General features: G+C 34.0%; 1 protein-coding gene across 11 annotated transcripts in view; it reads left to right on the top strand.

Moving 5' to 3' along the window:
* Piezo (piezo type mechanosensitive ion channel component) overlaps positions 1-14,081 on the top strand; it is a 127,251-nt gene extending 113,170 nt beyond the window's left edge. For all 11 annotated transcript variants that reach the window (XM_081987342.1, XM_081987350.1, XM_081987347.1 and 8 more), the window contains 3 exons: positions 7,416-7,688; positions 7,742-7,964; positions 10,380-14,081. In XM_081987342.1, the coding sequence (XP_081843468.1) occupies positions 7,416-7,688; positions 7,742-7,964; positions 10,380-10,662 (779 nt within the window). In that variant the 3' untranslated portion in view covers positions 10,663-14,081. The remainder of the gene's footprint in view (positions 1-7,415; positions 7,689-7,741; positions 7,965-10,379) is intronic.
* Positions 14,082-14,886: the final 805 nt, after the last annotated feature.

The following is a 14,886-nucleotide window of genomic DNA, read 5'->3' as shown; positions in this document are numbered from 1 at the left end:
CAAAGTTTTTGACTTATCATTCTTGAAAGCCAGTTTGTACACTGTCCACATCCTTGAAAATGCCATTTCAAGCTTTCTCACTATTAAACTGACTTCTAGACACTTCAGTGTTAAAAATTCGAGCATTTCTTGAAAATTTAGACTGTTTTTAGTGCTTTAAGCCTGTTTTCAGCCTGAAAAATCGAGTTTCCAGACCATCTTTACAAAGTTTTTGACTTATCAATCCTGAAAGCCAGTTTGTACACTGTCCACATCCTTGAAAATGCCATTTCAAGCTTTCTCACTATTAAACTGACTTCTAAACACTTCAGTGTTAAAAATTCGAGCATTTCTTGAAAATTTAGACTGTTTTTAGTGCTTTAAGCCTGTTTTCAGCCTGAAAAATCGAGTTTCCAGACCATCTTTACAAAGTTTTTGACTTATCAATCCTGAAAGCCAGTTTGTACACTGTCCACATCCTTGAAAATGCCATTTCAAGCTTTCTCACTATTAAACTGACTTCTAAACACTTCAGTGTTAAAAATTCGAGCATTTCTTGAAAATTTAGACTGTTTTTAGTGCTTTAAGCCTGAAAAATCGAGTTTCAAGACCATCTTTACAAAGTTTTTGACTTAACAGTCCTGAAAGCCAGTTTGTACACTGTCCATATCCTTGAAAATGCCATTTCAAGCTTTCTCACTATTAAACTGACTTCTAGACACTTCAGTGTTAAAAATTCGAGCATTTCTTGAAAATTTAGATTGTTTTTAGTGCTTTAAGCCTGAAAAATCGAGTTTCAAGACCATCTTTACAAAGTTTTTGACTTAACAGTCCTGAAAGCCAGTTTGTACACTGTCCATATCCTTGAAAATGCCATTTCAAGCTTTCTCACTATTAAACTGACTTCTAGACACTTCAGTGTTAAAAATTCGAGCATTTCTTGAAAATTTTGACTGTTTTTAGTGCTTTAAGCCTGTTTTCAGCCTGAAAAATCGAGTTTCCAGACCATCTTTACAAAGTTTTTGACTTAATAGTCCTGAAAGCCAGTTTGTACACTGTCCACATCCTTGAAAATGCCATTTCAAGCTTTCTCACTATTAAACTGACTTCTAAACACTTCAGTGTTAAAAATTCGAGCATTTCTTGAAAATTTAGACTGTTTTTAGTGCTTTAAGCCTGAAAAATCGAGTTTCAAGACCATCTTTACAAAGTTTTTGACTTAACAGTCCTGAAAGCCAGTTTGTACACTGTCCATATCCTTGAAAATGCCATTTCAAGCTTTCTCACTATTAAACTGACTTCTAGACCCCTCAGTGTTAAAAATTCGAGCATTTCTTGAAAATTTAGATTGTTTTTAGTGCTTTAAGCCTGAAAAATCGAGTTTCAAGACCATCTTTACAAAGTTTTTGACTTAACAGTCCTGAAAGCCAGTTTGTACACTGTCCATATCCTTGAAAATGCCATTTCAAGCTTTCTCACTATTAAACTGACTTCTAGACCCCTCAGTGTTAAAAATTCGAGCATTTCTTGAAAATTTAGATTGTTTTTAGTGCTTTAAGCCTGAAAAATCGAGTTTCAAGACCATCTTTACAAAGTTTTTGACTTATCATTCTTGAAAGCCAGTTTGTACACTGTCCATATCCTTGAAAATGCCATTTCAAGCTTTCTCACTATTAAACTGACTTCTAAACACTTCAGTGTTAAAAATTCGAGCATTTCTTGAAAATTTAGACTGTTTTTAGTGCTTTAAGCCTGAAAAATCGAGTTTCCAGACCATCTTTACAAAGTTTTTGACTTAATAGTCCTGAAAGCCAGTTTGTACACTGTCCACATCCTTGAAAATGCCATTTCAAGCTTTCTCACTATTAAACTGACTTCTAGACCCCTCAGTGTTAAAAATTCGAGCATTTCTTGAAAATTTAGACTGTTTTTAGTGCTTTAAGCCTGTTTTCAGCCTGAAAAATCGAGTTTCCAGACCATCTTTACAAAGTTTTTGACTTATCAATCCTGAAAGCCAGTTTGTACACTGTCCACATCCTTGAAAATGCCATTTCAAGCTTTCTCACTATTAAACTGACTTCTAAACACTTCAGTGTTAAAAATTCGAGCATTTCTTGAAAATTTAGACTGTTTTTAGTGCTTTAAGCCTGAAAAATCGAGTTTCAAGACCATCTTTACAAAGTTTTTGACTTAACAGTCCTGAAAGCCAGTTTGTACACTGTCCATATCCTTGAAAATGCCATTTCAAGCTTTCTCACTATTAAACTGACTTCTAGACCCCTCAGTGTTAAAAATTCGAGCATTTCTTGAAAATTTAGATTGTTTTTAGTGCTTTAAGCCTGAAAAATCGAGTTTCAAGACCATCTTTACAAAGTTTTTGACTTATCATTCTTGAAAGCCAGTTTGTACACTGTCCATATCCTTGAAAATGCCATTTCAAGCTTTCTCACTATTAAACTGACTTCTAAACACTTCAGTGTTAAAAATTCGAGCATTTCTTGAAAATTTAGACTGTTTTTAGTGCTTTAAGCCTGAAAAATCGAGTTTCCAGACCATCTTTACAAAGTTTTTGACTTAATAGTCCTGAAAGCCAGTTTGTACACTGTCCACATCCTTGAAAATGCCATTTCAAGCTTTCTCACTATTAAACTGACTTCTAGACCCCTCAGTGTTAAAAATTCGAGCATTTCTTGAAAATTTAGACTGTTTTTAGTGCTTTAAGCCTGTTTTCAGCCTGAAAAATCGAGTTTCCAGACCATCTTTACAAAGTTTTTGACTTATCAATCCTGAAAGCCAGTTTGAACACTGTCCACATCCTTGAAAATGCCATTTCAAGCTTTCTCACTATTAAACTGACTTCTAAACACTTCAGTGTTAAAAATTCGAGCATTTCTTGAAAATTTAGACTGTTTTTAGTGCTTTAAGCCTGAAAAATCGAGTTTCAAGACCATCTTTACAAAGTTTTTGACTTATCATTCTTGAAAGCCAGTTTGTACACTGTCCATATCCTTGAAAATGCCATTTCAAGCTTTCTCACTATTAAACTGACTTCTAGACACTTCAGTGTTAAAAATTCGAGCATTTCTTGAAAATTTAGACTGTTTTTAGTGCTTTAAGTCTGTTTCAGCCTGAAAAATCGAGTTTCCAGACCATCTTTACAAAGTTTTTGACTTAATAGTCCTGAAAGCCAGTTTGTACACTGTCCATATCCTTGAAAATGCCATTTCAAGCTTTCTCACTTTGAAATTGTCTTCTACATTGAACGGTGCACAAAATTGGAGCATTTTTAAGAGATTCGGACTGTTTTTAGTGTTTTAAGACTGAAAAATCTTTAAAAAGTTTAAGACTATTCATAACAGTAAAAGTCAAGTTTCAGGCTCTTATTCAGTAATGAAAGTAAAACATTTTGACACTAAATGGTACGATATTAGTCTTAAACACTAATTTTTAGGATTGAATTAGTCCGAAAATTGAATTTGGACTGTTACCAGTGCTTAATTGAATTCTAGACTTGTTTTAGTCCAGAAAATTGAGTTGTACCCCAATTGAAGTCCTGAAATAGACTTTTGTTGAACTCTCTTTAGTCTTAGTAAAGTCATTTCTAGCCTTTAAGTCAACTTTGAGACTATTTTTAGTAGTAAAAAATGAGTTTTATGTGCAACAATCTTTGTCTTGATTTGCTGACTGTTTTTAGTGCTTGAAATCCAGTTTCAGACACTCAACAATGGATTTCAGACTGAAAAAACGAATTATAACACTATTCCTAGTAGCCAATCGCAAGTTTTAAGACAATTCAGCACAAATTTGGACGCTCAGAAGAATGTTCAGTTTTGCACTACCTATAGTCTAAACAATTGAATGCTAGTAAAATTAGCCCAAAAATCCTGTTTTTTTGGTTTACTGTCAACGCTTCAATGTCAAAAATTATCTCGTAAACCTCACAGATGACCAGATTTGAATCCTTTTGAACCATTTTGAAGTAAAAGATACGATAACCCAGGTAGACAATCATTAAAATATAGTAAAGTACTAAAAAGTACTTGCTCTAACGGTCTGACAGTTATGGCAAAAAAACGATTTCGACTGTTCTTCAGGAAAATGACATAAAATGCATGTCAGTTTCTGATGGACTATCGAATTGACACTTAAAACTGGACTACCCTGTACATAAAAATACAAATTTTATGAAAAATTTTAGTTTGGATGATAAATATAAACATTTGGCAACTCGGCGCGTTAAACGTCAATGACGTGCAACCGAGGGGTGGATCGCTTACATTCGAGGTATTATGAGGCACTTTGCCAGTATTTCGAAGCATTTTGAGGTATTACAAGACAGTACGAGGTATTAAGAGGCATTTTGAGGTATTCTCTGTATATTTCAAAATGTTTTGTGATATTTTCATTGGAATTTTGAGCGAAATAAAGGGAATTTTGCGATATTTTAAGGAATACATTGCAGTAGACAATATAGTGTATCAAAATATAACATAACAATTGACTGAAAATTGAAAAGAACAACATAGGCACATGTAATTATTATGGTAAAATCTTTGTTACATGATATTGAGTTGAAACAATATTCATTACAAATTATTATAATAATTTACCAGTTTATCAACGTTTAAACTAAATTTTTAAGGTCACGTGGCTGTTTTTGACATTTGTCAACTGGCTTTTACAATGTTGCAAGCTCAAAATTGCATTATCAACGTCACATAACGTGTATTTTACAAGTTCAGCTTTAACGACTGTCTAAATTTAATTTACCAAATGATCAACGTTTAAATTACATTTTAAAAGTCACGTGACTGTTTTTGACAGGTGTCAACTGGCTTTTACAGTGTTGCATGCTTAAAAATTGAATTATCAAAGTCACGTGACGTGTATTTTGCAATTTAAGTCTTTAGAACTGTTTAAATTTAATTTATTAGTTTTCCAAAGTTTCAACTGCGTTTTGAAGGTCACGTGACTGTTTTTGACAGATGTCAACTGGAATTTACAGTGTTGCATGCTCAAAAATTGAATTATCAAAGTCACGTGACGTGTATTTTGCAGTTTAAGTCTTTACAACTGTCTAAATTTAATTTACCATTTTCCAAAGTTTAAACTGCGTTTTGACAGTCACGTGACTGTTTTTGAAAATGTCAACTGGCATTTACAGTGTTGCATGCTTAAAAATTTAATTATCAAAGTCACTTGACGTGTATTTTACAATTTAAATTTTTACAACTGTCCAAATTTAATTTATCAATTTTCCAGAGTTTTAACTGCGATTCAAAGGTCACGTGACTGTTTTTGACACTGTCAACTGGCCTTTACAGTGTTGTAAGCTGAAAAATTCAATTATCAAAGTCACGTGACGTGTATTTTGCAATTTAAGTCTTTACAACTGTCTAAATGTAATTTATCAATTTTCCAAAGTTTTAACTGCATTTTGAAGGTCACGTGACTGTTTTTGACAAAGTCAGCTAGTCTTTACAGTGTTGCAAGCTCAAAAATTGAATTATCAAAGTCACGTGACGTGTATTTTGCAATTTCAGTTTTTACAACTGTCTAAATTTAATTTACCATTTTCCAAAGTTTAAACTGCGTTTTGACAGTCACGTGACTGTTTTTGAAAATGTCAACTGGCATTTACAGTGTTGCATGCTTAAAAATTTAATTATCAAAGTCACTTGACGTGTATTTTACAATTTAAATTTTTACAACTGTCCAAATTTAATTTATCAATTTTCCAGAGTTTTAACTGCGATTCAAAGGTCACGTGACTGTTTTTGACACTGTCAACTGGCCTTTACAGTGTTGTAAGCTGAAAAATTCAATTATCAAAGTCACGTGACGTGTATTTTGCAATTTAAGTCTTTACAACTGTCTAAATGTAATTTATCAATTTTCCAAAGTTTTAACTGCATTTTGAAGGTCACGTGACTGTTTTTGACAAAGTCAGCTAGTCTTTACAGTGTTGCAAGCTCAAAAATTGAATTATCAAAGTCACGTGACGTGTATTTTGCAATTTCAGTTTTTACAACTGTCTAAATTTAATTTACCATTTTCCAAAGTTTAAACTGCGTTTTGACAGTCACGTGACTGTTTTTGAAAATGTCAACTGGCATTTACAGTGTTGCAAGCTGAAAAATTCAATTATCAAAGTCACGTGACGTGTATTTTGCAATTTAAGTCTTTACAACTGTCCAAATTTAATTTATTAGTTTTCCAAAGTTTCAACTGCGTTTTGAAGGTCACGTGACTGTTTTTGAAAATGTCAACTGGCATTTACAGTGTTGCATGCTTAAAAATTGAATTATCAAAGTCACGTGACGTGTATTTTGCAATTTAAGTCTTTACAACTGTCTAAATGTAATTTATCAATTTTCCAAAGTTTTAACTGCATTTTGAAGGTCACGTGACTGTTTTTGACAATGTCAGCTGGTCTTTACAGTGTTGCAAGTTCAAAAATTGAATTACCAAAGCCACGTGACGTAGTTCTTGCAATTTTACCACTGTCTAAATTTAAATTACCAATTTTTCAACAAACAACTCAGTTTTAACAGTAAATAACTCAGTTATTTGACATTTTAGGAAAAACACTATACAGGGTGGTAAAAAGAGAATTTCAGGGGAAACAAATTGGTATATTGAACCACCCTGTAACTGTCAAAATGACAGAGTTATGGGTTGTCAAAGTGAAAACTGTCAAATTCAACCTTTACAGCAAACAACTCAGTTTTAACAGTAAATAACTTAGTTATTGGACATTTTAGGAAAAAACACTATATAGGGTGATCGAAAGAGAATTTCAAGGGCTACAAATTGGTATATTGAACCACCCTGTAACTGTCAAAATAACAAGATTATGGGCTGTCAAATTCAACCTTTACAGCAAACAACTCAGTTTTAACAGTAAATAACTTAGTTATTGGACATTTTAGGAAAAAACACTATATAGGGTGATCGAAAGAGAATTTCAAGGGCTACAAATTGGTATATTGAACCACCCTATAACTGTCAAAATAACAAGGTTATAAGCTGTCAAATTGAAAACTGTCAAATTCAACCTTTACAGCAAACAACTCAGTTTTAACAGTAAATAACTTAGTTATTGGACATTTTAGGAAAAATCACTATACAGGGTGATCGAAAGAGAATTTCAAGAGCAACAATTTGGTGTATTTCATCAAGGTTTATCAATACGAGGGGACTTATAACTAAATTTAGGAATGCCACAAATGTGGTAAACATTTGAAGGTGTCCTGAGGCAGTTTAAATAATTTAAAGGCATTTCAAGACAATTTGAGGCATTTTCAGCAATAATAGAAGCGTTGTGACTTATTTTGTATGCAAAAAGGCATTTTGGTGTACAAAAAAAATGTATGCTACAATTTTATCTTACACTCAGTGCGAATATCAGTAAAAATAATGTATGATTTCCTTAGCAAAACCAATTAAAGTCCGCCTAGACTACAAAGTGTCGCACAAAACCAGCAGCACTACGGATCCAGGAATTATATCCAACAATGTGGAAATCACTCTACCGCCTGGAACTCCAGAGAAACCAAATCCAGATCGGGTCAATTTGTTAAAAATGTTAGCGAACGGTACAGCGGACGAACCGATCAAACTTGCTAACATATTACCGAAATTCTTAAAAATCACCAACACAGGCGTAAGCCAGCCTTACACAGAAATTCTGGATAACGAAGTGGAAGGTACAGTTTACTCGATTTAAATTATAATAAATTATTAATTTATTAATTTTTAGGAGTAGTTTTTACCAACGAAACCTATAGAAATGTGTCTTTGAAATTGTTCACCTCGAACATATCTCAGTACACTGAATGGTGGAACGTTGAGGAAGATCGGACTGGAGAACTGTTCAATCGCACTTTGAAGGATTTGCCTTACGAGGATTCGGACGCTTTGGTTATTTACACTCTTAATGATAAAATATTTCCTAGCACTTTGAAAATTATCACTGGAGGAGGGTAAGTCACAGTATTACATACTATTCTTGAAGGCAGGGAATTGTCAAGAGAAGTGTTGGTAGAATGTGACAGAAGAAGCTGACAATGGCGGGTTCCTGTCACATTCTACAGGTCTTTCCTTTGATAACTCCCTTCCCTCGTTTCAAGAATACGCACCCAGGTGTGTTAAAAAAGTATAATCTTGCTGAATCTGAAAAAATGTTCTACCCTGTATCAAGTGCTACCCAAATAATTTTTTTTTAAATGGTATGGTTTTAAGGAAAAACTCTATACAGGGTGGTCAAAAGAGAATTTCAAGGGCTACAAATTGGTATATTGAACCACCCTGTAACTGTTACAATAACAAAGTTATGGGCTGTCAAAGTGAAAAGTGTCAAATTCAAACTTTACAGCAAACTCAGTTTTAAGAGTAAATAACTTAGTTATTGCACATTTTAGGGAAAAACACTATACAGGGTGATCAAAAGAGAATTTCAAGGGTTACAAATTGGTATATTGAACCACCCTGTAACTGTCAAAATAACAGGGTTATGGGCTATCAAAGTGAAAACTGTCAAAATTCAACCTTTACAGCAAACAACTCAGTTTTAACAGTAAATAACTTGGTTATTGGACATTTTAGGAAAAAACACTATACACGGTGGTAAAAAGAGAATTTCAAGGGCTACAAATTGGTATATTGAACCAGACGAGTGTGTTTTCAGTCACTTTCTGTTTGGTTATCTCAGTTTAACCGAAACCAGGATTTTTTCTAAACATTTTCCAGTACGGCCCTGGTTTTCAGGTTTAATTTTATTGAGTTCAGTGAAAATTTCAGGTTGGTACCTGCCCAAATACCCAAATTAAGTTCAAAATTGTGTTTCATGTCAGATGAGTGTGTTTTCAGTCACTTTCTGTTTGGTTATCTTAGTTTAACCGAAACCAGGATTTTTTCTAAAAATTGTCCAGTACGGCCCTGGTTTTCAGGTTTAATTTTATTGAGTTCAGTGAAAATTTCAGGTTCGTACCTGCCCAAATACTCAAATTATGTTGAAAATTGTGTTTCATGTCAGATGAGTGTGTTTTCAGTCACTTTCTGTTTGGTTAACTCAGTTTACCCGAAATCAGGATTTGTTCTAAAAATTGTCCAGTACGGCCCTGGTTTTCAGGTTTAATTTACTGGCTCCAGTGAAAATTTCAGTTTCGTACCTGCCCAAATACTCAAATTATGTTTAAAATTGTGTTTCATGTCAGATGAGTGTGTTTTCAATCACTTTCTGTTTGGTTATCTCAGTTTACCCAAAACCAGGATTTTTTCTAAAAATTGTCCAGTACGGCCCTGGTTTTTAAGTTTAATTTTGTTGACTTCAGTGAAAATTTCAGGTTCGTATCTGCCCAAATACCCAAATTGTGTTTCATGTCAGATGAGTGTGTTTTCAGTCAGTTTCTGTGTGGTTATCTCAGTTTACCCGAAACCAGGATTTTTTCTAAACATTTTCCAGTACCGCCCTGGTTTTCAGGTTTAATTTACTGGCTCCAGTGAAAATTTCAGGTTCGTACGTGCCCAAATACCCAAATTATGTGCAAAATTGTGTTTCATCTCAGATGAGTGTGTTTTCAATCACTTTCTGTTGGGTTATCTCAGTTTAACCGAAACCAGGATTTTTTCTAAAAATTGTCCAGTACGGCCCTAGTTTTCAGGTTTAATTTACTGGCTCCAGTGAAAATTTCAGTTTCGTACCTGCCCAAATACCCAAATTATGTTCAAAATTGTGTTTCATGTCAGATGAGTGTGTTTTCAATCACTTTCTGTTTGGTTATCTCAGTTTACCCAAAACCAGGATTTTTTCTAAAAATTGTCCAGTACGGCCCTGGTTTTTAAGTTTAATTTTGTTGACTTCAGTGAAAATTTCAGGTTCGTATCTGCCCAAATACCCAAATTGTGTTTCATGTCAGATGAGTGTGTTTTCAGTCAGTTTCTGTGTGGTTATCTCAGTTTACCCGAAACCAGGATTTTTTCTAAACATTTTCCAGTACGGCCCTTGTTTTCGGGTTTAATTTTATTGACTCCAGTGACAATTTCAGGTTCGTACCTGCTCAAATACTCAAATTATGTTCAAAATTGTGTTTCATGTCAGATGAGTGTGTTTTCAGTCACTTTCTGTTTGGTTATCTCATTTTACCTGAAATCAGGATTTGTTCTAAAAATTGTCCAGTACGGCCCTGTTTCCTAACCAAAATGTGCCAAAATCAACGTAAACAAACGGAGAAATGACAGCTGGAATGCCCGAAACTGTTTTCATAACTGATCGCCAGAGGGAGTATCTCTCGGTTATTTTGACAGTTACACGGTGGTTCAATATACCAGTTTGTAGCCCTTGAAATGTCTATAATTGCCCATCTAGTATGCTTACACATTTCCACTTTTTTTTACAGAATTATTGGCCTTTACACCACCCTAGTACTGATAGCCTCGCGATTTTTGAGAGGAGTATTCGCCGAACAAGTCGCCAAAATAATGTTTGAAGACTTGCCCAACGTTGATCGTATTCTTCAACTCACGCTGGACGTCTATTTGGTGCGCGAAGCACGCGAATTTGCTTTAGAAGAAGACTTATTCGCCAAACTAATATTCTTGTTCCGATCGCCCGAAACGATGATCAAATGGACTCGTCCGAAGGGCGAATTGGACGATGAAGAAGATCCTGAAGCAAACTAATTTGGGTTTTGACTGATTTTTGTATGAAAACACTCTAATTGTCACTAGTAACTATGTTCACGGATACCTCGACCATTTAACCATTATCAGCAGTATGTACAGGGTGTTCAAATAAGAGATGCTCTTCTTGGAATCGGACAAAAATTGTTATAAAGAAGATCTCTAAAGAATCGTCACAAAATATTTTTCTTTTTGAAAATTTTAGTTTTTATTTTTTTATAAGAAAACCGGACATTTTTCGAAAAAAGTGTACATAAGGAAAAAGTTGCGTCTTGTCTACGTACATTTCCAGTAAAATTTTCAACCCCATCAATTGCACCGTTTCCGAGATATTTACGAAAATGTCTGAAAAATTTAAGTCAACTTTGACGCCCTCTAGCGGCCGAATGGTACAACATAGCGATGCGCACCCACCACCAATCATTAGCTCCATTCATTGGTTATCTACGGTTCTCTAATGTGTCTTTACAAAATGTTTCAAATAATTAAGTTATTCACGATTAAATGGAGAGATGCACCGAAATTTCGTCCAAATGAGATATTTTTGGACTTTTCATATGGGTGCCGCAATATTGGTACTATTTCTATGAAATCCACACTATATAGACTAAATTGAACCTGAAAATGTCAATTCCAGTGTCAAATTGACATTAGGTGGTACCATTTCCGAACTAACCTAAAAAAAAATAATTTTTAAACAAATTTCAGGTTTTAGCTTCTTTATTAAAGCCAAACTGTCACTTTGACACTATACGCTAAATTAGTGCTGCCTATCCAAAGATATTTGCACAATCAAAGTCAAAATAAATTTTTTTTAAATTTTCTCCAAAAAATTGATTCCTTCCAAAATTTTGAAAATTTCAGTTTTTATTTTTTTATAAAAAAACCGGACATTTTTTGAAAAAAGTGTACATAAGAAAAAAGTTGCGTCTTGTCTACGTACATTTCCAGTAAAATTTTCAGCCACATCAATTAAACCGTTTCCGAGATATTTACGAAAATGTCTGAAAAATTTAAGTCAACTTTGACGCCCTCTAGCGACCGAATGGTGCAACATAGCGATGCGCACCCACCACCAATCGATAGCTCCATTCATTGGTTATCTAAGATTCTCTTATGTGTCTTTAGTAAATGTTTCAAATAATTGAGTTATTCACGATTAAATGGAGAGATGCACCAAAATTTTGTCCAAATAAGAATTCTTTGGACTTTTCAATAAAATACCATATGGGTGTCACAATATTGGTACTATCTCTATGAAATCCACACTATATAGACTAAATTGAACATGAAAATGTCAATTCCAGTGTCAAATTGACATTAGGTGGTACCATTTCCGAACTAACCTAAAAAAAATAATTTTTAAACACTTTTCAGGTTTTAGCTTCTTTTTTAAAGCCAAACTGTCACTTTGACATTATACGTTAAATTTGTACCACCGATCCAAAGATATTTGCACAATCAAAGTCAAAATAAAAAAATTAAAAATTTTCTCCAAAAAATTGATTCCTTTGAAAATTTCAGTTTTTATTTTTTTATAAAAAAACCGGACATTTTTCGAAAAAAGTGTACACAAGCAAAAAGTTGCGTCTTGTCTACATACATTTCCAGTAAAATTTTCAGCCTCATCAATAGAACCGTTTCCGAGATATTTACGAAAATGTGGGAAAAATTAAAGTCAACTTTGACGCCCTCTAGTGACCGAATGGTACAACATACCGATGGGCACTCACCACCAATCGATAGCTCCATTCATCATGGTTATCTACGGTCCTCTAATGTGTCTATAGTTTCATACAGGACACACTGTATTTTATACTTCTAGCGCCATAAGTTTGACAGTTTTTGTGATATTGTTACTTTTGGTGACACTTCTGTAATAACTGTCAAAAACGTCAAAAAGTATGCTTTGGAGAGCCCGTAACGAGTCAAAATAGAGTCACTTGTCAAGGACAGAATATGTTTTAAAGCTTTATGTCAATGAGTTTGACAGTAGTGACATATGAAATGGTGTGTCCCAGTGACAACTCTGAAACAGCGCAAAAACTGTTAAATTATATGTAACTCTCTCCATTTTGACATTATAATCGACGGTTGCATTTCATTTTTTTGAATTAGGGAGGCAAGAAAGTAATTGTAAAAAGCGCCACCTGTGGATGAAAGGAAACACCTTAAAAAAATTATTTATAGTGCATCTGATCCGAGAGCCACTCTTATTTGGACACTCTGTACAGCGTTGGTTCGTACATTCAGACAGCTTGTGACGATTTTATCAAGAAAATCTTGAGCTTTAGTGGGAGGGTTTTAAGTTTTAATTGGTCAGTGGGCGGAGCCAAAGCATCTAAAACCCTCCAATTGGCCAGAGGGAGTGTCCAGTAGACCTGATCTTAATTATGGTTCAAAGGGAGTTAAAGTCAATTCTAATTGGTCAGTAGGCGTTACAACCTAAAAGTCTTCTGATTGATCAAAGTGTTTTCAGGAGTTTCTACTAAAACTAGAATAATTCTAATTGGTCAGAGAAGGTTGTCGTGGACATTAGCGTGCTCTGATTGGTCAGAGATTTAGTGGGCGGAGTTAACAAGAGTTTTTTATTGCTTAATGTGCGCGGAAAGGCAATTAAAACATTCCAGTTGTATGGAGGGCGTGTCTAATCTTGGTTTTGAGTTTCAGTGGGAGGGATTTCGGTTATAAAAAGTTTTAAAAGATCAATGGGCGTTCCAATTGGCAAAGGGCGGGTCCAGTGGGCGTCCTATTGGTTAAAAGAATTTTTCCAATTAAATGAACTGAATTCTAATTGGTCAGTAGGCGTTCTCAATCTAAAAGTCTTCTGACTGGTCAGAAAAATATTTGAGTGTTATATTTAATTGTTCACCACTCCAGTTGGTTTAATTGGTCAATGGGCGTTGCCAATCCTTCCAGTTGGTCAGGGGGCGTGCCCTTACATCTTATTGGCCAGGGGGCGTATCACTGAAGGCGGTATAAAGCTGTCACCTGTCACATTCTGTATAAATATATGAACCAACCCTGTAAGTATCTATTTAAGTAATTGAACGTGTTGAATCTGCTGTATGGATCTGTGTAATGTTTCAAAAACCATAAAAAGTATAAAAAAGTTTTTAAAAACCTGTTAGATTTAAAAAGTTTATAATAAAGTATACGTTAGCTGCGACATATCAGTACGAATCAATTATTATTATTAGATCTTCCATTTCACAGAATTTTTAATTGTTTGCGGTAAATTTTATAATTTGTATTTTGTTATTATTGAACTTTTTACACGTTAAAACCTCTATTAACTATTTTTTATAAGAGGTGTTTAGTTTTTTTATTTATTATTTTTAATTCTTTGTGGGCATTATAATTAAAATTCTTGCATTTGCTACAGTTTTCATTATTGATAATATATTTTTGTTTATTGACTGTGTGTTTACTTTAAAATTGTTCCACCTTGTTTACAATCCTCCTGAAGGCTACACTTTGAGGTTACTGAAGCACTTGATAGAAAATTCAATTCTTGACAATTTTGGCAAAAAAAATCGAATTTTGACTCAGAAGAGCAAAAATGACAGGAAATATACATTTTTAGCTGATCCTAATACTTGGTTCCTTCGCCAATTGTCAAGAAAACTTAAATAATTACCTTATGCACTTTCTGTGCTCCTGATAGAAAATTCAATTCTTGACAATTTTGGCAAAAAATCGAATTTTGACTCAGGAGAGCAAAAATGACAGAAAATATACATTTTTAGCTGATCCTAATACTTGGTTCCTTCGCCAATTGTCAAGAAAACTTAAATTACCTTCTGCACTTTCTGTGCTCCTGATAGAAAATTCAATTCTTGACAATTTTGGCAAAAAATCGAATTTTGACTCAGGAGAGCAAAAATGACAGAAAATATACATTTTTAGCTGATCCTAATACTTGGTTCCTTCGCCAATTGTCAAGAAAACTTAAATTACCTTCTGCACTTTCTGTGCTCCTGATAGAAAATTCAATTCTTGACAATTTTTGCAGAAAATTGAATTTTGACTAAAAAGAGCAAAAATGACAGGAAATACATTTTTAGCAGATCCTAATACTTGGTTCCTTCGCCAATTGTCAAGAAAACTTAAATTACCTTATGCACTTTCTGTGCTCCTGATAGAAAATTCAATTCTTGACAATTTTTGCAGAAAATTGAATTTTGACTAAAAAGAGCAAAAATGACAGGAAATACAGTTTTA

The sequence above is a fragment of the Ips typographus genome, linkage group LG9 (assembly GCF_016097725.1).
Source record: "Ips typographus isolate SLU linkage group LG9, UJ_Ityp_2.0, whole genome shotgun sequence".
Taxonomy (NCBI): Eukaryota; Metazoa; Arthropoda; class Insecta; order Coleoptera; family Curculionidae; genus Ips; species Ips typographus.
The sequence above is the reverse complement of the archived record's forward strand: the minus strand, read 5'-3'. Positions and strand labels throughout refer to the sequence as shown.